This window comes from Pieris brassicae, chromosome 4 (assembly GCF_905147105.1).
Source record: "Pieris brassicae chromosome 4, ilPieBrab1.1, whole genome shotgun sequence".
NCBI lineage: Eukaryota > Metazoa > Arthropoda > Insecta > Lepidoptera > Pieridae > Pieris > Pieris brassicae.
In genome coordinates this window covers 8,933,863-8,960,131 of record NC_059668.1, presented here as the reverse complement: position 1 = coordinate 8,960,131, position 26,269 = coordinate 8,933,863, and the positions used below count along the sequence as shown (strand labels likewise).

At 33.1% G+C, this 26,269-nt stretch overlaps 1 protein-coding gene across 1 annotated transcript; it reads left to right on the top strand.

Annotated features, from left to right (window-relative positions):
* The first annotated feature begins 94 nt into the window (after positions 1–94).
* LOC123708975 (NADPH oxidase 4-like) lies at positions 95–26,269 on the top strand. Its single transcript, XM_045660036.1, has 14 exons — positions 95–179; positions 985–1,101; positions 1,909–2,176; positions 7,229–7,324; positions 7,487–7,685; positions 10,913–11,010; positions 13,219–13,397; positions 14,572–14,683; positions 18,677–18,772; positions 22,278–22,415; positions 23,041–23,144; positions 23,713–23,835; positions 24,403–24,930; positions 26,098–26,269. Exons 3-14 carry the CDS (start codon positions 2,123–2,125, stop codon positions 26,219–26,221), a joined length of 1,851 nt encoding a protein of 616 aa, XP_045515992.1. The 5' UTR covers positions 95–179; positions 985–1,101; positions 1,909–2,122; the 3' UTR covers positions 26,222–26,269.

Here is a 26,269-nt window from a genome sequence, read left to right as displayed (position 1 = left end):
GAAAATTTGGAAAAACTGACATTGATGTAATACTAATAAATAATTAGTATTATTAATTCTTGTCATATCTGTGAATTTTTAATCGACTCCAAAATCGATGAGGGGTAAATTTTTTCGCTTTTTCTGTGCCTATTTTCATTGTTTAATTGCTCTGGACCCTTATGTTGTCTTGAATAATGGTAAGAGTATATATATAAGTCGTGGTAATCAGGTTCCGTTAAAATTCTTTTTACTGAATAGATTTTAAAACTATTTAACTAGTTTAAAATAATCTTTCAATTAGACGAAATATTTATCAATTACCTATGCTAAATTAGAAAAGTATGCAAAATGTTATCAAAAATATTAATTTGTATCAACTTAAATGCGTCAGTTACGTGTTGCATTTCCTGCAAATTATATAATTGTCCGTGAAATAGTAAATACTCTTGAGTCTGAAATTTATCTTATTATCAATTTTATAAACTATATTTCATAATAATAAATGTGTCTGTTATTAAGATAACGACAGTTTTTGATATCTCAATTTTGAATTAAAAATTTTCCTTACTATTCCTTTTACTTTGATTTTACAAAGTCAAGTGTATTTAGTTGCTGACAGTAAACTTCAAGAAATGATAAACGTGTGTGGTGTGGCATAATGGGCACATAGATAATATAGTACCTGCGATTAGAAAACGTTATGGTGGTTAAAAAAATATGCTTTATGTTTAAACAGATTGAATAAATTCCTTCATTTGCAAATGATAAATGAAAAGTGATGTAGGTAATTATGTGAATTTTCAAAAAATATCGAATATCACGAAAATCGAGAGACATTTACTGAATATAAACTACGAATATATAGTATAATATAATATGTATATGCATATTATATTATACTATAGGATAATAAGAATTCTACGTGTATTTCATACCTATATCTAAATGCAAGTGTTTTTTTTATGTTTTTGTGATCCTGAAACCATCCTGTGATGTCCGTAGGCATAATTCTACGTCTACTTTTAACCGACTTATAAATACGAAGTATTTCACCGGAATCGTTTGAACTCCCGGATTAAACGCACACAACATGTTAACCGCTTAGACGTGGAGGAAACGGTATACTATGCATGTGTATTTCTAACGGCCAAGTTGGTTAATTATAGTACGGCGATTTTCATATAAAATTTGTCATTCATTAGCCATAGAGCTATTTATATTCAGTTACTGTTCTCGCCCACACATTTTCGCTTTTGTCCAATAAATGACCATGATTAATGATCTGTTCTAAATAGTTTTGGTATGAACTGTTGGGTTCTAAGTACTTCTATCGATACATAGTTAACTTAATTTTAAATTAAGGCTAGTTTTTTTTACAAGCAATTAAAATAAAAATAAATCAATTTCTTGAATATGTATGAGGTACATTAGGAAGCCATCTTGGGACGAGGTAAGCGGATTTCGCATTCGTTGTATAGGCCGGCAACTCATTTGCAAGCCTCCAAGTGTTGTGGGTGTCGGCGGAAAGCACAATTTCATACCCATAAAAAATCGAAACCATAGAGATTCCTGAATTATTTTAACCTTTACTCTTTTAAATTATTAAATAATTGTATAAAATATGTAGATGACCTGGACACAAGTCTATAGGGAGAATTCTTCATCATAAATATATCTTTTAGGTTCTAAATTATTTAATGCTAAATTACAGATCCTATAGTTAAGAAGCGTTAACTCGGTAAACACGAAATACGTAACGTACGTAAATAAGTGTAGACAAATTCTGAACTGATTGTTCAGAATTTGTCTACACTTACGAATACTTAATAATAATAATTACAAGTCCGTCATAATGTTAATAATTAAAATTAATGAAATTTTACGTAAAATCATTCTTGTTCAACGATAATGTGCTTTATTCTTCAGGCAATTTACACAACAGCTGGGCTAAAGGGAGGCTGCGATGACCTATCTCCGAGCGTGAACTCGCCATTCTAGTAGTGGCAGTCACACGCCGGCCTCCATAGCAACACCGCGACTGTGTTCGCGCCAAAACATGTGTGACATATAAAATAGGCGCGAATTTTATGAAATTAAATGACACATTAACATTTAAATCGTGCGTGTAAATTTATGTTAAATGGCACGTTTTATCAATATCGGTTGTGTTTATTTAAAACAGCGGTTCTTTTTGGTAAGTAATAATATTTCAGTAATTGATGTCATAAAATAAATTTATACGTAACTTAAACTCTACTTTCCTGTAACGTTATCACTGTAGAAATGAATTCAAGTTCGCTGAGATTTCCAAGAAGTCAAGATGATGTCAACACGTTTCGCGAAAAGTAAAGGCCTATTTTTATACATTACTGCTAAAGTAATAAAGACATGCAAATGATGCATTGTTTCAAGGCAGTGAACAGCGTGCTTTTGCAACATGTAACGTATGGTTTTAGTCAAAAGAGTTATGTGTGGACAAGTTATATTCGTTTTGTTGCATTTTAAAGGATTTCGTGATAGCCTTAAATTTCTTCCCAATAATTGCGAAAACGTTTTTAAAATTAATACAATAGGTCGCTTTATAGATTCAATCGATTATTAAAACAAAATATCTGATATAGGTTAAATTTTATTGTAGTAAAAAGTCGCAGTACATTTTCGATTTTGTTTATTTTCATACAATAAATGTGGTGACAATATGTGGAAAACGATGCCTTAAAATGTAAATATGGAAATAATAAATTGTACTAATATGGTTTAGAATCGTGCAATTTTTTTCATTTGTTTTCTAGTAGGGTTTTTGTACTTATACGTAACTAGAACTACAAACGATTTAAACATTCGTTTTATATCCGTATAAAAACCCGAAAAAAAAGGCCAACACATAGTTTGAGTCACACAGCTAGATTAGTTATAAAATGACTTAAAAACTATTCTATATAGATTTATGTACTCTTAGTAAACTATTGTACAGTAACGAATAGTTACATGACTTGGTTAGCCAGAAATGCCACAAATACATATGAACCCACAACATACATTTGGTTACGTAGTCGGATTCCTATAGCAAGTTTTGTGGTTAAAGTTTAGGGATATTTGGTACATGTGCTATATTCCTTAAATCAACTTTTGCTGCTAACTACATATATTTTTTGATTCTGTATCTATTTTTTTGTCGTAGTAAATTTTCACAACAGTGGCTTAATTGATGCAACGTGCGACTCATTTCTGAGGTCGTAGGTTCGAACCCTGGCTGTGCCCCACTGGACTTTCTGTGCGTATTTATCCACTCGCTTGGACGGTGAAGGAAAACATTGTGAAGAAAGAAATGCTCTACACCAAAAACGTAAACGGTGTGTAAGGCACAAAAGGCCGATCACCTACTTGCCTATTAGAAAAAAATATTGATCACTACAGAAGATATAGCTTTTTTATACGCTTACCTTTTTTTATAATTCTCTATGTAATTTGTTTATTTCCCTCAGATTAATTCTCTTTTATATCTGTGGTCATAGATCAGCCAATGATAGGAACATTTTTGCGCAGTATGACTTTTTATATATCGAATGTTTTATATTTTAGTAGTGCCTTCAAGATTTCTTAATAATTTAATTGCTTGTCCTGTAAAGTAATGAAATTGCATTTATCATATTCTGACCTATGGCCACAGTATATTACAATATTCTTAACCTACATAATAATAATAATAAAAAACGGATAAATCGAAAAATTTAAAAAGTGGTCATTGTGCCTTTAATGTTGGCATTTTGTCCCTGTATTACGATACTAGTTCGTTGAGTGAGGAAAGCACCAGCTCTGGGGTCACCGCTACTATCTACCAGGCGCCAACTTAAATCTTTAATTAGCGCCTGTGCACTATATATTATGATTATATGTATATTCATATATCGTCTCCATAAAATATACTCTTGGTCCGCGCGCTATAAGGCTTTTTAAGGAAATAGGAAAAAGGTTAGTCGATATCCCAGGAGACCGCAGAGCTGTCAGCCTACCTCGGACAAAGAATTAGTCTCGCTATTCAAAGGGGGAACGATGCCTGTATCTAAGGAACCTTGCCTAAAGGGACTCCTTTTAATAATATAACATTTTCGTTATTATATTTTGAGGTTAGTTATTGTTTTATGTTATATTTAATGATTACTTTATTTTAAACCTAATATTAGGTACAATATTATATATGTTTGTTACACAGTTGACATTAGGTTCTTATAAAATAACATTTACCAGGCATATGCATCAAACTATATTTTTCAGCACTGTTTGACATATATTAAACAAACATTACTAAGATTTTAGTACATTTTTTTGCTATCGCACGCCTGTTAACTTTATTATCACTTGATATATTAGACATTGAATATGTTTACATTTTTACGTAGGCAGGTGTCTCCAATGTGATTCTATGTAATTAATTAACACTGTTGGGTTGATAATGTACTCGTATACAAATAACTATCGAAGGACATTCACCTGAGCCCTACATCTCTGAAGATTAGGGATATTATGTACTAATTGAATTATTTACTTGCAAGGGTCTAATGTTTATTATATTGTATATTGTTTATATTGTATAATTGTTTTATACATAACGATGACATAAAAAGGCATGGATATAGCCTACGACCAGGTCACTGCTTCGACATTTATTTTAATTTCATTAATAATAACTTTTAATTGAATTGGATTGTCAAGGAAAAAAAACGTAAATGTTGAACAAGGCGGTAGTTTTCAAGTACCAGCTCCTTTCACTTGACTGTATTAAACGAGGAGCGGTTCAAATCGTCGACGACCAATCCCTCGCCGAGCGGCTTAATCCCTTGGCGCTGCGTGGAGATCTGGGCTCCCTCTGCATCAAGAGCATTAAGAGTGTTCAGAGGATTTGTTTGGATTAACATTTGCAGCTGAAATTCGTCGTCCGTCGTTCCACAACTGAGCGTTTCTTAAGGCGTTTTGCCGCGCATCACCACTATGTGGAACCAGCTGCAAGAAAACAGCGTATCAATACTTAAAAGGCCGGCAACGCCCACTCGAGCCCTCTGCCCCGTTTGACCCCTGTTCTATAAAAATACATAATAATTTGACCATAAATGTTACTTAGTAGTTTGTGAGTTTATTCCTTACAAACAAATAACTTATCCCTCTTTATAATATAGCTATAGATAACAATAACTAGAAAAGCTAAATAGTAACAAAACGATTTACAGTACTTGTTAGTCTTATCTACGTCTGTTAAAAACTATACTTTCTGATTATAACACAAATAACTAGCAAATAGATATATTTAATGTAACTGAAAAATAATTTAAAAAAAAGCTCTGGTATATTTTATTAATAATGGCCTTGTTTTTCTTCCTTTATATTAAATATATGTTGTAATGATCAATGAATGTTAGAACTAAGAATTTCGCATTTTTTAAAATATATGCTTTGGTTTTGATTTATTTTTTAATATAAATAGGTAAAAATTGTTAACTGTGCTTTGCAGCTGTAGGAATACTGATGAGCAAATAAATAAACTTTTGAAACTAACGAAATTTTAGATTCTGAATCATAGATCCGTACCCATAGTGTTCATCTAATCCATATCTAAGTATATCGAACACAGTATATTAATAAACAGATGCGCTAAAAAGAATACAGTTATCATAAAATTAATCACGTAAACTATTTTTATAAATATTTAACTCACGAAGTATCGAATCGGCCGCGCTCTTCTGCTTTATTTATAGTATAAAGATTATTATAAGAGAACCTGAACTAACAAGTTTAAATATAATACGTTTTGTTTATCCTAACTCACTAGTAATATTTCTAGTTTCGAAGGTCAAAGGTTACTTTGGGGTCACATCGACAGCAGAGTGAATTGTACGATCTTCGACACCACGTTTTCCTATGTTATGTAGTCCAAATAATCTAAGGATTCCAAAACTAAGTGCTAAGGTGAATCCTGAATACATTCGCGATGACGACCTTAATGTACAGAACGTCTACAGAACATAAAAAATATTGCTGGATCCCAAAAGGCCACCCGGCTCCACTTTGACTCACATTGCCAAAAGGCAACAGACTTGCGATGCTTGAGGCGGTATCACTGTGCATCAGATGAGCTGCCTGCCTTGCCTCCTATTATAAAGAAGAACCATTACGGGAATGTCGAGGCTTTTCAACTTCTTCACATCATGGGCCTATTGTGAAGATTTGAAAGGACAAAACCATTTCAATTAGTGTTGGTGTATATTAGTTATAAGTGATTAACAGTGGTATGTGAATTAATAGAGACTGTAAGTGTTATTCGACACTTTCATATGTTAAACATCTTACTTACTTTCATATGGTAAATTAGGTTAGACTTAGATTACCTATTAGTCTTAAGGCAGGATCGTAACGTTCAATTATGTCTCAGTGAAGAGGCAATTAATAAAAAAAAATCGATTACGACAAAGTTTTAAATAAAACTTAATTCTGTTAAAAATCGGTAATACGACCAAGGGGACTTTACATTCGTACTGGTTTTTAGAAAAAAAATCAAAGATTCTACTAATACAAGCTTAGGACTCCATAGATTATACGGAAGCTGTCATGCAAATGAGATTTCCACAACATCCAATAATTAATGCGGGCCCACACCTATACGAGCTGTCATCGGACTCGTTTCCATAGACTCATTCAGTTGTTCAATGGAGGTGCGCTGTCAAAGCAGTTGAATAGACTTTACGCACATGAATAGGACGCTAGTACACCTCAGCCAGGCTTCCGACACTACATCTTGATATCCACGTTGCTTCTCATTTAACATCATAATTCTAGTTATTACGATGCAGTAGTCTGCGTAGAATGTTTCGTTAGCTATAAACGTTGTGACTATGTGTCGTATAGTAGTCTGTGATTGTAATATGAATATAAAAAGCAACTAAATACATTGTTGTCCTGGTTGAAATTCAATCAATAATAACTATTAAGCTTAAAAATTTAAATTGCGTTCTAACCATTTAACAATTTAACCATTATTATTATTAGTTGGTTAGTTAATTTCTTAGTGTTAGTAGTTATTTTTTAGTTGACTAGTATTGTATGACACTTTAGGCTAAAACCCTCCAAAAATTGCCCCATACACTATGCGAATTTTACATAATACAATCTGATTAGAATGTGTATTTCTTATTGCAAAATAAAATAATTATTTATTAATTATGAGAAACAATAATTCGATTTTCTTTTGTTTCAGATATCATGGATCTCATTAGTTATTTATCTGTTTTACAAGACTTTTATTTATTATTACAACAGTCGACAATTTTACTACTTAAGACAAATATTAGGGGTAAGATTTTGAAATGAATACATTTTTCTGGTTACATCTTAAACGAAATTATAAGTATAAAATCGAAGAATGTTTTTTTGAACACTCTTAAAGCAACCAATATTAAAAATAAAGATTTTATGAACGCTTAGTACAATTTTCATATTGAAGCTTGCATTACAGGTCGGTTTATGCTTGTCCCGGGGTACGGCAACTGTTCTAAATGTTTGTTGCGCAATTATTTTGCTGCCTCTATGTAAGAAGATGAATCAGAAATTATATCGCCTCTTTTCCAAACTATGCCCAGGACTATTTTTCCTTTGGTTGGAGAAGGCGAAGAGTTTTCACATGACAGTTGGCATTACGTTGGTCATCTTTGGCGGTAAGTATTTACTTTATTTCTATTACTTGGTGCTTACAGTCATTACGTTTACAGGTAGTTGAATAAGAACGTTCATGCCCGAAATCGTGGGTTTGAACCTCGGTTACACACAAATGACACTCGCAATTATTACTTGCTTATACGCTGTAAAAAGTATCCTGAGAAAGAAAACTCGTGTTAGACCACGTCAGGCACAGAAGGGAACTGATAATTAATTTATGACACACATGAATTATGCTTCCGCGAAAATGATGATTTTTCGGATTCGTATATGTATGTCGCAGCCTAGCTTAATAAGCTGTTAAATCAACAGCCTAACCTTTTAACCGAACAGCGCCTTGCGTTTGAAGGATATCGTTTCCAGTTTGAGAGTGGCAGAAAATAAAATTAAATGTAAAAGTGGAACTAAAATTTTAAATTAACAGTCCACACGGTAGGTAAGTAATTTTTTTACTATAATAAAGTTCACAAAAGAAAGTGAGGCCTTACATGAATTACAATCTAGCCTATACAATAATTATGGCTAATAAGTAATATTATGTTGACTTAATTTTCAACAATATTGAACTATAATGCTTTGACACTGTGGTCGTGTATCCCAGACTTCGCACTTGCACTTATATTCACTACACTAGGTTTATTAACTCAAAAGGCTCTCTTTAGGTGTCTTGTTCCTGCCGTGTCAAGTATTGAAACGTCATCGATCCAAGTCATCTGCCTAGCCGTTTCATCAACTGGCTGAATATCTTTCAGGCTGCTAGTCAGGCGCTGTTTAGTTAAAAGCTGTTAGTTGAACGGATTATAAAGCTTGTTGGCTGTGACTTATACACAAGGAAAGACACTTTCAAAACGAAGTTTTGAAAAAACACTTTTTAAACGGATTGAAGCTATGTATTATTATTATAAACTTATAATTATTTACATAATTTTATATTTATTTTTTTTTTCGATTTAAATTTAAAATTATGTAAATAATTAAAAGTTTATAATAATAATACATAGCTTCAATCCGTTTAAAAAGTGTTTTCTTAATGTGTAAAAGCTATGTTAACAAAAGACAATACTATGAACAAAGTATTATATACATATACAGTATGTATAGCAAAGGATAATATTCTTATCAAATTATCGTAAATTTATTTCTTTTACTAAGAGATGATTTTCTTATTTGTCCCTTTAAAGTCGGCAATCTGCTGGGTATGTGTATTAAGCATTTTTAAAACTAATTAATAGATTAAATGCCACTCAATTACCGTAAAAGCCTAATTTCAAACTATACAAAGAAACCTCTCAAGTTCTCTCAGCTCTCAAGTTTTAAGAAGTACGAAAGAACGGACCGGACATAATTTCGTCATTCATAATATTCTTTTGTTTCGTTTTGTCGGTGAACAAGAAGTGCCTGCAGGTTCAGCATTTGTGAACTGCAGTTTTGCAACGCAAATAGTACAATCTTAAAACGTACGCAAGTTACGAGATGACATTAACCTGTTCTACTTCCAGAACTGGCACTTATTCCCGTTCCTGAGTTATATTTCTCTAATTCACCCAAAGTTACTACTCATATAACATTTGTAGGACATGATGTAATTCTTTAAAAGACTTGGTACTATGGCCACATTGCATATATTTAAACTGATTTCCAATACACAAATATAGAGTATTTTTAATATTTGTGCATTTGAACTTCACGTCCCAAAAGTCTTCTCCAAAGGAAACTAAATCACAGTTGGAATTCTTTAACATATTTTTTTAAAAGAGCTGGTCTTGCGATCCTATCACCAATGTGTATTTATGGGCTGAATTAACATTACGAGGGCTTCGTGCCAGTTTGACCCCACGACTATAACAAATGATTAAACAGCAGAGATTTCGGGAAGAGTGTGAGAAAATTATGATTCGTTTTTTAACGTTCAGTGTTGTTGTTTGATAGTCTGGATCACAATCTACGTATATACTCTTAGTACTAAGAAGGCACCCTAGAAAATGTGTATAGAAGATATATAAGCGATAGTAGAAAGTGATAGAGAGAGAAAGCCATGGATAGACTTATACAGAGGTTTGGAAAAAGCCGATGAAGACCTTTATCCGAGACCCCTTCTCGGTCAATAGTAGGTACTGAAAAAATAAATACAATGTAATTAATGTGAATATACTGTAAACAATTATTACACGGGCTTATAAATACTATACAGGCACAATTTCTTGTTTATTATTATGTCTACTGTAATTTGAGAGAATACAAACACGCAAAATGTTTTTCACTTTTTGGGCCCAGAGTCTAGACGTCCACCGGCTTAATTTCGAAAAAAGTAAGTAGCTTTGCTGACAAAGGTCCCAGAATCTTTTTTAGTCCTAAAAAGCAAAAGCCACTCTAGGAACACCATTAAGTCCTCCAGACGTAGGCTAATGACGGCATCGTTTGGGAATTGCTCTGAGCGTAGAAAGTTAATACGAAAACCGTAAGGGCTAAAAGTACCTAGACGTTTATTAGAGCCCCTTCTTAACAAAGGACTCAATTTTAAACGAGGAAGTTGCATTAGGGTATACTCTACACACTACAGTGTAGTGTCCTGTTCCGAAACAAGGGAAAATATAAGAATCCACTAGCAAATTGATTTTTATATCAAAAATTTATATCGTGTGATACACACACCTTATTTAAGTAATAATACAAGCAAATATATATGTGTGACTATAGTCTAAGTTAGTAGTAGAGTAGAGTAGTCTTATTTTACTGCGTAAAATGCGTTCGCAAATTCAATAGGATTCACGTTACAATTCTAACAGATCACATCAATCTTAGACTCACGTCTGCACTAGAATTAAAAGTCTATTTATTTATTAGCCACATTATATACTATACTATATATACAGTATATGTTACTACTAACTATCTTATCTAAAAAAACATGACAATTATGGTAAACATAAGGTTTACTAAAAAAAACAATGCATTTTTAAAGTATTTTTTATTGTTAAGTACAGCGAACATAGGCACTTAATAATAAAAAAATCTAAAAAGTATTATTATTATTTTTTAATTATCCAGCTCACTATCCAGTAGGTCAAGCTCTGGATGAGAAGTGTTTATTCTGTCTAGGTTTTAATATGAAATAGCGCTTACCATATCAGAACTGCTTAACTGTTCAAAACTTGACATAGTCAGGATCTAAGGAAGTGTCTGTCTAAGCCCTGTCTAAGCATACTCAAATGCCTAATTGTTTCAGTAACACACTCCGTATCACATTTTGTTAATCTGTGGAATTTTTCGCGTAACTTCGACGAGGAGCGGATCGAAATTAATTTGGCTAGATACAAGAATGAGGTAAGTATTTATTCTTAAGATTTACATTACATCAAATTTTAGAATGGATTAATATTAAAAGTGAAATGGTATATACTTAATGTGTTTGTTATTATTTTAAAAAGTATATCGCAAATATGTTTTCTTAACGCAGAAGAGACCACAACCAATGCTAATTTAGTTTTATTAAGTATCCACCGCCCTGTTACACAAACTTAAACTTATATTTTCGGGTAAATAAATAGCCTATGATACAAGTATCGTGGCTTTCTGTTGCTAAAGAATATTCAAAATCAGTTCCAGAAATTCCGAGATTACTACAATACCACAAACGTTGCCTCTTTTTAATGTTAGTTAAGATTTACGCCAAATGACACTGATCTCTTTTCATCACAGCGTGAAATCAATTTGGTAAATAAAGACGAAAGAGTACTTCAGAAAAATAATATTTGATTGTTAGTTGCTGTTTGAGATGTAAAATTGCCAGCTTAAATTGTCCCGGAGAGTGAGAATTTAACAGTACGCAAAACGCACGGCATTTTTATTATTAAATATATTTTTTTGTCTAATTGCGGTGTCTATTGTATGGATTCTGTGATAATCAAACTATTCAGATAAAAACTCAAAAAAACAAAAAAAATATAAGCCAGCCGAATTGAATTTCGAATGTACAGAGGCTACTTACCACTTACTACTTTACTGGTTCAAAAAATTAACACAGACACAGAACACATATAGAACTCTCCAATAAATACGCTTACACACCCATTCACATATTGTCCTTCACGCATACTTAATGTCATATACGACTAAGACTACTTTTACTTATAACAATTCTTTTAAACATACACCATGTAACCACAGAATAAGTGTTATCTAGTTACCCACAACACTGGGGCTTCATATTTTTGTCACGAATAAAATCTTTACTTATTGAAGTAAAACTTCTTTATCGGCGTTGGAAAAAAAATACCGTCATATTTTTGGGTTACGCATCACATTTTTCTGTTACATGCCATATTTTTCTTGTCCTTACCACGGTTGATTCGAAGAGATTCGAAGACATTAAAACAAAAATATATAATAACGATAACAATTATAGTAATAATTCTATTACATTTCATGAAATTCTGTAATAATCTTAGTAGTGATAAGGTAAAATGAAATACTTGTATTATATGTATTCATGTCTACGATAATAAAAGCCTTTTGTTAAACTTTATCTTATTTAATTTTATTTAACTAATTTCTGTAAAGTTGAATAGTAGACCATTCTTTGAAAAATAAGATCATAAAGAAGCATTACATTTTTTTTATTATAAAAATATTCTACATGTAAATAAAAGTAATGATAACTTTACATTGTAATCCCGCAACCATACATGGTTAGTTTCGTTTCGAATACAATAGATAAACGCAACGGTAGCGCTGTTTTTAATTTAAATCTGAGTGAATATATGCAGGAAATTAAAAGCGAAGTGCCAGTGAAAAACTGGCTGTAAAATTGAAGTACATTTGTAGAGTCAGGATGGGTATTGTCGTTTGTATAGACAGTGTATAATTGTTACCTGTGCATATGAACAACTTGCTTGAGGCACGTAGGTGATTAAATGCGAATCTTTGGGTGCGTTTGAAAGCATACGTAATTACTTTTTTAATGAGGATTTAATCTTGGACTTTAAGTATAAGTTTACTCTCGTTTATGGCGTATATATTTTAATTTTTTGATAAGTTTTAAGTAACCAAATTTTGTTGAAACTGGTGACTTGTTTTAGTTAAAATGACGTAAATAAGATAAGACTTTTATGAACAAGGGCATATGATCTCGTGTTAACGTTAACTGGATTTAGTTCTTTCCTGGACGCTCTAGACTAACTTTGCGGTGAAAATGAGTCACTTGACCAAGCGTCATATCATTCTCAAATACCTAGAATAGCCAATGAGAGCCCAAATATTTTTTTAATTATTATATTTTGTGCATTTCTATAAGCAACTGCTTTTAGCAATGAGTCCGCCCATTTAGATATTTTTTTCACCTTTTCATTATATACAAAACTCAACCTAATCTATTTTTTAAATCTATTCGACCAATTTTAAAAGGCCGGCTACGAACTTGCGAGCCCTTAGGCATTGAGAGTGTCCATATATTTAACATCAGATAAACCTCCTGCCCGATTGACCCATTCTTGAAAAAAATATCTTTAAAGGACATCTTAATATTTATTTCAGAATCCCTTAAATCTCTTAATGAGTCTAGCAGGCGTGACTGGGTTGTCGATGTTACTTATAATCATAAGTATGGGCGTGACGTCAACACGAGTGGTGCGCAGGAGACTGTACAACGCGTTCTGGTACACGCACCATTTATACCTACCATTTATGGCTCTACTGATGATACATCCGATAAGGTATGGACCTATCCTTGGATATATCCTTTTTTAGACTCGGGCTTATCTATTACGAAATTCCTTTTCATCCATACAAAAGTTCCTTTACTTTAAATACTATGTGTCACAAACTCATCGACGACAGTTATCAAATTTATACACATGTCTTTTGAAGGTAGAATTTTACAAACCTATACCGTATATAGCTTCTAGTAACTATAGTTCTTCTGTAATTGTAATATTGTTGTGCTTATTAAATAAATAATGGTTATGAGTTTGATCTATATTGCTAGAATTAGTTTGGCTAAAGTGTCACATAAATGTTGTATTTTATTTATATTTATATACCAGTGCATCAGCGTGGCGAACTTTTGTAAATAAAATAAAATAAAAAAAACCCAGGTTCGATACCGCAGAACAGCGGTATTCCACTGTTAGTCGTAAGCGCATTGTTTGCGAAATTTCTCAGAAACCATGAGTCATATTGAGAACATTTTTAATTTTAAATCAGGCAAAATATCCTGTCGTTTTCGTGATATCATTCATCATCAATGGTTATACAGCCCCTTGTTGGCCTTAGCCTCCTCAAATATACTTCGTCATCGCATATATTCAGTGATTAAAAACCCCACTGTTTCGAGGTCCTTTACAACTCCAACGCAGGCTCGGTCTGCCGGGTTTTATCTTGCCCCCGGTTTGTGAGTTCAATAAGGACCTTGGGGTTCTGTCGTCTGGCATTCGGTGCACGTGTTCCAAACACTGGAGCCTGTTGCACTTTATGCATTGACGATGCTATCTATGTACCAAGTTTGACAAATAATTTAAGTGAATTATATTTTTGCTCACATACATAACACACGTCACAAGAAGGAAAATCAGATACATATAAAAAATATATTTTAGAAAAGATATTAATGTGTGAAAATAACATGAGAATTTAAAGATCATTCATCATCAGATCCATGCATTTCTTACAAACGAGTAGTCCACAATATCGCAGTATTACAATCCACGAGGGGACTCTTTTAATTAATGTCGTAGGCATCCACGAATATACACCGTTAACACATAATTATGTAGGAATAAAAATCCTTTTCCTTGGAAATATAAATAGTATATTAAGATTATTTAGAAGAGAAGCTTATATAGAGTCAATAAGTGGGTTAATTAAGTACTAATTTCATGTTCTTTCTAGCGGAGTACTGAAAGAAGAGATTCTAGACTCTAGTCTTGGCACTAGTCACATGTTCGAGAATAATGAAACACTATTATATTATGTTCCTCAGTTTCGTGCAATCAAACCAAAGGTGAGTTGTTAATCTCCTTATTTTATTTTAATATTAAAACTTTCTGTTAATAAACAAATTTGCAATAAATCTTAGATATTTTAGTTAGAACAGTGGGCTCACCTGTTGTTAAGTGATACCGCCGCCCATGATCCCTCTTAGTGCCAAAGGATTAGTGTGATCTTTTCCTATCCCTTGTCGTATTTGTGGACCCTAAGTCGTATTGGTTCTGAAATACATTGGCAGCTGGTTCCACATAGCGGTGGTGCGCTAAATGTTTATTAACTATTAAATATTTAAGATGTCAATTGGAACATATAATGGTTGCCGCTCCTTACAAATATTATGTAAAACAAAAAAATTGGCGATTAAAAAGAGTGGCGGAGAGTTTATTGCCAGTTCTTCTCTTCCGTTCTACGCCCTTGGTTTGAGAACTGGCAGTAAATGGAAAATTATAAGCATTTAATATGTATATTTTTTCATAAGTGTACATTGTGTTACCAATATGATATGATTTCGATTTGATTTGATATACATGTATTATTTGTAACTATTAAATATTTAAGATGTCAATTGGAACATATAATGGTTGCCGCTCCTTACAAATATTATGTAAAACAAAAAAATTGCGATTTAAAAGAGTGGCGGAGAGTTTATTGCCAGTTCTTCTCTTCCGTTCTACGCCCTTGATTTGAGAACTGGCAGTAAATGGAAAATTAGAAGCATTTAATATGTATATTTTTTCATAAGTGTACATTGTGTTACCAATATGATATGATTTCGATTTGATTTGATATACATGTATTATTTGTAACTATTAAATATTTAAGATGTCAATTGGAACATATAATGGTTGCCGCTCCTTACAAATATTATGTAAAACAAAAAAATTGCGATTTAAAAGAGTGGCGGAGAGTTTATTGCCAGTTCTTCTCTTCCGTTCTACGCCCTTGATTTGAGAACTGGCAGTAAATGGAAAATTAGAAGCATTTAATATGTATATTTTTTCATAAGTGTACATTGTGTTACCAATATGATATGATTTTGCTTTGATTTGATATAAATTATTATTTGTACTGTACATATAAGTGTAAATAAAAATAAATTTGTGTGTTATTAACGTTATAACGCTCAGCGGCAATATGAGCAACATTGAATGTGAAATACTAGACAATACTAGAGTCATATAGTATTTAAAGTCTTTGACAACGTTTATGAATTTACGGACCCCATCTTAAAAACCTACAGCGTTTATGCATAAATGAAATTCTAATTACTCCTTAAATCATGTTAATACCGCTCATATTGTTTTAATGAAATATTGTCGCCATTTATATCAATTAGTTAAATGACACTTAGGCCCTACCTCGCGTCTCTGTAAAATGGTTTTGCTTTTAGCAAAGGGGAGCATCATTAGGCGCACTTGTTGGGGGAATGCTCTTAATGTACCAATTTGTCTCGTTATGTTAGACCTAATGTATCCTAGGTAAAGTTAAGGTTGATATTTGCTCAGCAAGATATCGTTAGAGAAATATCGCAAGGAGTCAAATGGTCTGGTCTGGTTTTGTAGGTTGTCCGCAACACCAATGCCTATTGTTCATCTGCACCAAAACTAACGTATTTTTATTACATCTCTTTTGGACTGCCCACAAATAATTCTGACGTTATAACGCCTAATCCCATTCCTTTTAAGGTCTGGTTCTAAGATTTCTGAAGCCGCTTCGTGATTATTTGTCAATCTAATGCAAGGCAAGTAGGTGATCAGCCTCCTGTGCCTGACACACGCCTTCGAGTTTTTGGGTAAGACAATCCGGTTTTCTCACAATGTTTGCCTTCACCGTTCGAGCGAATTTAAAATGCGCACATATAAAGTCCATTGGTGCATCGAACCTAGAACCTCAGTGATGAGAGTCGCACACTGAAGTCTTGGCAAACACTGCTCTCGATTTCAATATACTGTAAAACAGCTGTTAAATATTTTAATTGTAATATGCAAGACATACCCTTTATCAACCACACATACTAATTAGAAATTGTATCATAGACTACTGCAGTATAGGAGAATTAATTACATACATAAATCTGCATGAATGTTAATTGGTAATCCATTTTCCGTTCGAGTAAAATCAATAATTCGTCAAGCCATTAAACGATTCAATTGCACATGCTGTGTGCATAACATTAATTAATTAGTTGTCCTGGCGCTAAGTGTTTCACTTAACCGCAATTTATTAAAACTTGTCGTTAATAACGTTTAGGCCACAAATAAAATACCAAAACCTTCCGAATTTCACAATGTTATTTTGCTGGGAATAGATCGCGTTACATTCCTTTATACAAGTAGTAAATGTAGCTACGAAATCTCAAACGAGGCTCGACTGTCCGAACATGGTGCTAATCCTGACGTTAACATACGGGTGTGAATGTTGGGTGTCACAGAGATATAATGAGTAGAATTAATCCCGTGGAAATGGAGTGATAAAATGGGTGAGATACGTGAGCAGTGTTTGTTAAGAGGACGTTATGACAAGGATACGAAAGGGAATGCTTAGGAGATTCGGCCATGCAGAAATGCAGAATGGATGAATGTGCTGATGATGTTAACCGTAACAAGTAGCATATACAAGTGCTGACCTAGCATCAGCATGTGACCCTCAACCCTGAAGTGTGATCGAATCACGGCGTTGCATCAATTAAATTTTCTTTTCGGTGAAGAAATATAGTGAGGAAACCGGCATGCCTTAGACTCAAAACCTCACCGGTTTGGGTGGGGGAGATAATCTACTTGCCTATTAGAAAAAGAAACGAATTATCACAAAATTTTCGCGGCCCCAGTGCAGGTGGAAAATAATTAACGGCTCAAATATAAGAGTCTTTCCTGCAACTTCGATTTTGTTTAATTTGGAGTAGAGACTCTTGGCCGTTGGGTTCAAGTGTACGCGCTTATTAAAGATTTTAGTTGGCGCCTGGTAAATAGTACCGGTGACCTCAGAGCTGATGCTTTCCTCGCTCAACGAATACGAATCGCAATACAGTAAGGAAATGCTGCCAATGCAGCGTTAAAGGTACACAGCCACAGGGAACAAACTTTTTAAATGTGTTTTAATATTTTTCCAATGGCTGACTCGTTTTATTTGTAAACACTAATAAAAATATAAATGTAATAACAGCAAAGAAAAGCTGGCAGCATTTGGGGTAGCTACTCTTACGCCATTGGGACCAAATTTTTGTATTTTTTTTATATGTAGCAAGTATAGCAGCGTCTATTTGTCCTCAAATCAACTCATTATTAACCACCCCAAATATCCTCGGAATAGGACTCGAGTCAGTTGGAACATAAGGTATATGAATTAACCTTACTGTGCACCCTAAAACGTTTAAACATATATTGTATTGATTGATTCAATCAACTTAATCAGTCATATAAAGGAAGAGACCGATTGGTATGTAAATTCTAATTGTGTTCATCATGAAATGTTTCGTTCAATGGAATTTATGATCGGGAACGACCTTTTGCCGTGACATTGATTTGATGTATTTTTAGTTGTATGTTGTTAGTAGATTTTCATTGGAGCTTGTATACCTTAGGTAACATAATGGTTTAGAATATTGTTAAGCTAAAGATGCGATAGCATGTAATAAGTTATTTAAATCGTCACAAACAAATCTGTACAGATATAATCAAGGAACAGAATAAATACATAGAAAAATATTAAGGGACTTTACGAATATACTATAGATTGTTAAAAGCCAGCAAATACAATTAGGATTCAATATAAAATTAAATAAAAATATGTATATTTGTTTCTATGATTATCTAAAGTTATCGATTTTTCTTCTGCAATAAACATTTGTAGTCTATGGGTGATGTCCTGGTCTGTGATCATTGCGGAAATCCGTCCCATCGGAATGAAAGGGTTATAATATAGAATGCACTTAATATTATATCTTCTGCGTCAATCAAAGTCTCAATAGCTATCAGCTTGGATAATAATATTTTAATTTCATTTACAGACTTGGCTGTGGATGGCTTTGCCACTAACGTGTTATTTTTTGGACTTATTTTGGAGGATTTTCGCAAGAAATTTGTCAAAAGTGGATATAGTCAAAGTATGTACCTACTTTATCATTTATTCGTCTGCTTTACTAATATATATCTTTCAAAGTTAAGATATTTTGTTCAACCGTATACACTATACATCGACATATATCTTTGTACTCGTGACGATTTTGACAACTGGGGCAAAGAACTGTTTTGTTATGTTATTTTTTTAACCGACTTCAAATAGAAGGAGGAGGTTATTAATTCGACGTGAAGTTTTATTTATCACTACGCTGTCCGTCACCCGACCTATTTGGATAATCGTGGTGTCAAATGATTAAGCAGCGAATAGGTCCCATATAATATTTTGTATTCCATATTGTGGATATGACGTGAAATTTCTCAAGTATAATCCATAAATCATGCCTTACAAAACAGTCTTAAATAAGCCATATAAAAAAAAACGATTAATTCATTTAATTCTCTTGGTAATACAAACCAATCTTGGTAATAAAAAATATGAAATTGTTTTTAAATTATCTAATTAGGTATTTTGATAAAAAGGGAAACATTAAGAGGAAGTCGTGTGCCTTAGAATTATATAGGCCAAAGTATTCGTGTCAATTTGGCCCACTAACCGATTGTGTATAATCCGCTTATAGCATAGCATTGTAGGGGCGTACGTCGGCATTGAAATCGAGTAGGCAGTGTCCGCGACTTTGCATAAGTTTTAACAACACGCATAAACACATCTGTCATACGAATATCTAGTCTGTGCCCACCTAAATGTCAGACTATCAGTTCAAAATTATAGAGGGGTAACAGACTTAAAACCCCCCAGATACACCTATGAATGAAATATTACAAATAATAATATAATATTTTGGAACTGTAAGTTGCGATTCAACATCTTATATTATAATATCTTATATTGAATCGCAACTTATATAGGCTTTTGTACCGAAGTACACGGGCGAAACAACACGAAGAGATTTTTTAGTTTTTATTATTAAATAAAGTTACAAATGTAACCTCATTTTGCCAAATCATGCGTGAATTCTTCTGAGCTTTCCACGATGTTTTTAATAACGATTTGAGAAATACGTTCCCACTTACATACGAAGCAACGTCAGTATAATTTTATATCTGCTACGAAAAAGTGTACTTGATCAATTTTTCTTATTCTTTTTCGTTAAAAAGCGAAAAGTTGTGTCAAGTTACTCTTCGAAATTTTAAAATATTCTCTTTATATTGCGCCTTGGAAAACTTGTCATATAAACTGTTATCCGTTTCCAGAGGCGATAAAATTTTCTGTCATAATATAATTGTTTAAAATAAAAATAATAAAATATTGTTACGAAGACGGGTCGACTGCAATGTTTCTAGATTTTTCCACTACTTAGAAAACTTTTCAGCAGGCTGTAATATGATTTCTGACCGTTTCAGGAGAGGGTCAATCACATATTAGAAAATTGTAATTTTCATAATGTTACCCTAGTTTTCAGGAAGCTGAAACCTTTTTTCAGTCGGTTTCAGAACATGTGTAGTAGAGTGGTACAGTTTTCAGGAGACCCGTTTTCAGGCGTTTTCAGGCTTAGGTATACCCCTTTGATGAAGGAATATTCTAGACCAAACTTTCTAGGTGTGAGACAAGGACGAAATGATACGAGAGAGAGAGAGAGAAGATCAGAACTTTCTCGAAACTAGACTGAGCACTCTAGAACGCCGTACGACACGGACGGAGCAACGTGCGAAAGAGACAAAGAGTGCGGACGTTCTAAAATTGTGCAATCGCTACTCAGTAGCAAGCCCGCCTAGAAAGTTCTCGAATATTGTTTAGAATTATTCCCAGGGATATATAAGCGAGCCGAAACGCGACTAGTCGCCTTTAGTTTTGAATGCGATTACACGAGAGAAACACCGATAAACAAGCGATAAAGTGAATACAAATGATAAAGTACTGTGTGAAGTGTGCATAAGTGAAGTAATTAGTGACTGTGTTTTTGTGTGTTATAAGTACATTTCTGCAATCAATTTGTGCTCATAAATTCCTCATTGATTTTTCAAGAAATAAACCCTTGAAGAAATCTACGGCATTTTCTATCCGATCCCCTAGCTCGTAACAATATGTTTAATATGGAACATAAGTTACAAGTATCACTTATTCTACGTCGATAAATTTAAATAAGTAGATAGGCCGAGAGAAAAAGCCGGCGTAAAAAACTCTTTTCAATATGAAATGACATTTCACTTATTTATTCGCGATCTCTTCTGGCCTAGTACAGACATATATAGGGATATAGGGATCCATTATTCACTTACCTCATTAATTACATTATGTTATTAGGAACACATTCATTAAATACTTTTCATAAGCCGCAATCGTAAATTGAATAACAATTATTAGCTAATCTCCAATTAGGTATGTAGGTAGGTATTATATACAATATATAAGTATACTAAAAGCTCTCTGATTGGATTTATACACTTATATTTTAAGTAATATAATTTAAGTTTTCCTCGTATCTATAGTCAAGTAAAAGTAATTTTAGTGTAGTTCAGCAATGTTCTTTATGCCATAGAGCAGTAGGAGTAGGAAACAACACCACGACGCGATCTATCCTGGGCACAAAGATGCTTCTGCGGAGTGGCATGGACGTAAAAGAAAGAGTGCTGAGGCATTCTTGTATATCTAACACTTGATTTTGACTTCCTTCAGTTCTACTAACTAGGTTGAACAGGCACATGAAAACGTGCTCTTTGCTCTGGAAAAATCCGTCCTTGATTGCTATTCCAAGTCTTGAACTGCTGCGGGGATTTACTAAGTTATTTGTGACATAGAGAAAACTATATACAATATTGTTACTTGACTATAGAATAATACATTTTTAAGAAGTGTTTAAAAGTCTGTATAAGTAAGGGGATTACAACACGGTTTAAGTGACTATCAATTAATAATAAGACATTATTGATTCAATATATACGTTTTTAGGTTTTTATACAACATAAGGTACACTTTGTTATTTCCATAGATTTTGTTCGCATTTGTGGAACAAAAATGTTTTTAGGTCCTCGAGTATTGTGCTAAGCAACATATTAAATTTATTAGCTGTACTTCATATAAAACACTTAGACAATATACAAAGCCAAAACAAATTACATTGTTAAACAAAATATACGAAACAGGAAAACATAAGTCAATTTAGTACATGAATATAAAAAAATGTAACTGAAATTAAATTACCAAGTGTTTTAAAGAAAAATGATTTTTACTAATACTAAATAAAGTCAAAGTCCGCCTACCTAATATTTTTCCATGAGCACCATTGTTAAGGTGGAAAATGTGAATATCTTCCAAAATTGTATTGTACTTAGATAACACCCGAAACATTGGCGAATTGCGCATATAATTCGTATTCGTACATGGAACATACTCTTGTCGCATGCGGAGGAGGGATTCTACGACTTCTTTTTATTTATATAGTAAATGATAGCTTAAACACTACAACAAAATCAGTCTGTATTAGCTGAAAATATTGATCCACTAATATTTGGGTGGTAAATACACTTCAGGTACGACACATGCCCGGCAGAACCATAAGCTTATCGCTTCGATCTCATCAAAACCTCTCCTGTCGTATCGGGCAATACGTTCTAGTACAATGCGCAGATGTCTCTATGATCGAGTGGCATCCATTCACCGTTGTCAAGGTGAGATATGATTGAGATCAAATTTAGCACTTCAGGGCTTTTTAAAAAACGAGAAATAAATTAAAAGCTAATCTCTAGGAATAATAATTACATGTCGTAATTTGGGTATCGAACAGTCACAAACGCCACAGTATTTTTCCTGTATTACTTACAATTACTACATTTTCCGTTTCCGACTAAAACCTCCTGCCTTTTGCTTTATCCTTTATTGTATTATAATTTATTATCTTCTTTATTTATGTACATATTTTGTTTTTAACTAGCTTATCCCTTTGTTTTCTTTTGATGTCTCGCGTGTAGTTTCCCAACCTTTTACTTGAAACTGGAACTAAGTCAAAACTATTGCCATAATATTAAAAACAAAAAGTCGCCAGAAAACAAACAAACTGGTCGTGAAAACAGTCTTAAATCTATAATAAGGTATATATTTAAAATATAAATAATTTTAATTTATATTAATTTACACCTTTCTATTACTTGCAAAAAAGTATTAATATGAAGATGATGTTTTTTTAAAAATATTATGGAAGGTTATGTTTCAACGCACGTTGCAAGCAATGAAAAAAGTATTAAATAAAAAAGGTTTTATACACAATTCTGTCCTAAAATAACATTAGCATTTTAGATTCCGACGACTGAAAAAGTGTTTGAGCTATGGATCAAGGTGAAAGGGGATTGGACGGAAGCCTTAGAAAAGGTGCTGTTGGAGCAAGAACACGACAAAATTAGGTAAAACATTTTCGTACTGTTCACACTTTCGTCTCCTTTTTTCAAATTATGTTTACGCTGTAATAATAAGAGATAGTGATACTTGAAACGGTGCAGACTTTTTTTATAGCTATAAGTCTGATTAGATTCGACATTACACGATTCGCAAGGTTTTAAATTATTTCATAAAGATAGATTATTTATTTAGTTAAAACGAATACATTAGTAATAATGTGTAGATTTTCTTCGCACAGAATATATACAGAAACTAATGAATTACCGTATTTTTAATTTAAAAGAACCAGTTTTTGACAATCTAGAGCCAAAGTAGTAGTGTAGTAATAAATACATTTATATTATCCCGCTATATAGACACAATATAGACGGGACATTAAACTAAGGAAAAAATGTTAAGATATTTTTCTATTTTAAAGCTTATTTAGGCTATTTTAAAGAAGAGTAAGAGAAAAAGGTCAAGTGGTTTTTGGTCTTGTAATGATATACATGTGCACAGTTCATGTGGAAATTTAATCCTATCGATCCTGGCTTTTTATATGTCACAAACTTAACGTTAAATCTCCTTTTGCAGTGTGCTTATAGACGGACCCTTTTCAAGTCCCATGGAAGGAGTGTGTAAGAGCGAGATAGCCATATGTGTCGCGGCTGGTGTTGGCATCACCCCATTTGTTGCTATGTTGGATAATCTGTGCAGGTATTTTATATTCTGTAATAAGTGATAATTGTGTTTTAACTTGTATAGATGTAAAGATTGTAGATTGATAGATGGTTTTAAAATCCGACAACACATTTGCGAACCCTCTAGCAATGTCAGTGTCTATTGGCGGTGGTATCATCAGAAAAGCCTCCTGCCAGTTGGCAGAAAATAATAATAATCCAGTGGCGCTACTCTTAGGGTTGTAGGGTTGTATAAAAAAAAAACTAAATAATAACCCTATTTTATTTTGTAGTCAAGTAGGTCAACCATTTGTGTCTGACACTTCTTGTCAATTGTTAACCTTCCTTCAAGAAAATAGCGTACCCATTCTTAAAAACCCGGCAACGCACTCGCAAGCCATTTGGCATTGAGAGTATCCATGGGGCGGTATCACTTAACATCAGATGAGCCTCCTACCCCTTTGCCCCTTGTTCTATAAAAAAACCATGCGCTCATAAAAAGTTTTCCATTCCAATTCCATTGATTCCGTGATTCGAATGCACTGCATACTTGCATACTTAATTTAACACTCCCCTATATATGTCAACGAAATATTTTTTCTAGAAATCCACGAAGCCGTAATCCAGGAAGAATTCATTTAATATGGATAGTCCGTACTGAACAAGAAATTGCAAAACTTGTAGAACTTGCAAATAAATGTATCAGCGAGCTGAGAGACGCGAATCGTCCAGATAGACTTCACTTAGAAGTATACGTTACACATTCTAAAACAATTGCAACACATACAATACAAATAAACAAGAGAGGGGACTTAACCCACATTTTGAAAAGAGATAAGTTGTGTGAAGAAGAGAAATCTCTTCTCACTCCAAAATATAAAAGACACACGCTTATAGATGTGAAAATTCATAAAGATTTTGTTAAGAAACCTCAAAATTACGAAGATGCTCTTTTGAAACCGATAGATAAAAGGAATAAAATTGATATTAAAATGAGTAATGGAGAAATAAATATCAAAATTGACGGAAAGCGTGACTTGATTAAGGATTATCCTCTCGTTGCTTGTAGGATTAGACGGGGGAGGCCGTATTGGGATCGAGTTTTTCGATTTTGGGTACATTTGTATCCAGGGTAAGTGAATGCAAAAAAAGAGCCTATCAATTCTTAAGAGGCCGGCAACGCACTTGCGAGCCTTCTATCAGCGTGAGTGTTCATGGGCAGTGGTATCACTTTAGATTAGATGAGCCTGCCGCCCGTTTGCGTCATCTTTAACAAAAAAACTATATTCATGATTTTTCTTTTACGGGCAAACGTTGTGTTATACACGTGGACGTTATTTGAGCTAAAGGCCTGTCTGACGAAGTCCACCATCATTCTAATGAGAAGAAGAAGAAGAAAGTATCAATCTATAGGAATACACATTTTAAGAGTTTGAACGCACTACAATAATGTGAGGCTCACTTACAACTAGGTCAACATTGTTCTTATAATGTTATACGGAAAATTATCGACGAGATTATAACGCAGTTCAGTGTCCCATTGGGTACGGGACTTCACGCGTATTGCAATTAGTATTATGCCCTCAGTTTCTGAAGTCAAACAATAAAATTCAATACTGCCCAATCTATTGAGTACTTTATCTATGTGTATTATATATAAAAACTTAATAAAAGGCAAAGATTTATTTGTATTAAAACTAAATAAGCAAATAATAAATGTGAAAAAAATATGCTTAAAAAACTATTTAAGAAACTCTGGTATCTTTTATTAATAATGGCTTGGTTATTCTTCCTTTATATTAAATATATGTTGTAATGATCAATGAATCTTAGATTTTTTTAATAAATATATGCTTTGGTTTTGATTTATTTTTTAGTATAAACAGGTGCTGTGCTTTATGTTTATGTATGGCTTTTGTGTGTAATGTATATGTTTGAATTTTTAGTAGGAATATTTTAGTAGGAATACTTTAATAAAATAAATAAATAAACCGGAACGATTTTAGAAATGATTTTACCATAAAAATGCTACGATATTCATGTACACGACATACCAGTGGTGCTTTTAAGTGAAAACCTTTTAGGTCTAGGCCTTAGATTTCTATATCGCGATCATTTGTTTTTTCTAATAGGCAAGTTAACGTACACAGCCTCCTGTGCCTCTCAAACTCGGTCAACGTTTTGGGACTAAAGCATGCCGTTTACATCACGATTTTTCTACTACGAACAAGTCTATATTTATATCCTTTCTAAACACAAGTTTCACTATGCTTGTTTAATTTAAATTATTATTTTCCAGACACCATATCAACCTATTCTGCTGTGGACCAAAGAATTTAGTTAATTTATTAAGGAATAAATGCAAGAACACTTCCTTGAACACAAAGACAAAGCTGACGTTTATTCATGAAGCTTTTTCTTAATTCCTGCTTCTGTATTGACTGATTTAAATTAAATACTATTTATTTATA

Excerpts from the sequence above, each read along its gene's own strand:
- LOC123708975 (XM_045660036.1), top strand. The coding sequence starts at position 2,123 with ATGGCACGTTTTATCAATATCGGTTGTGTTTATTTAAAACAGCGGTTC. Across the intron at positions 23,836-24,402 it reads ATGTTGGATAATCTGTGCAG|AAATCCACGAAGCCGTAATC; the intron begins GTATTTTATATT and ends TATTTTTTCTAG. Across the intron at positions 24,931-26,097 it reads TGGGTACATTTGTATCCAGG|ACACCATATCAACCTATTCT; the intron begins GTAAGTGAATGC and ends ATTATTTTCCAG.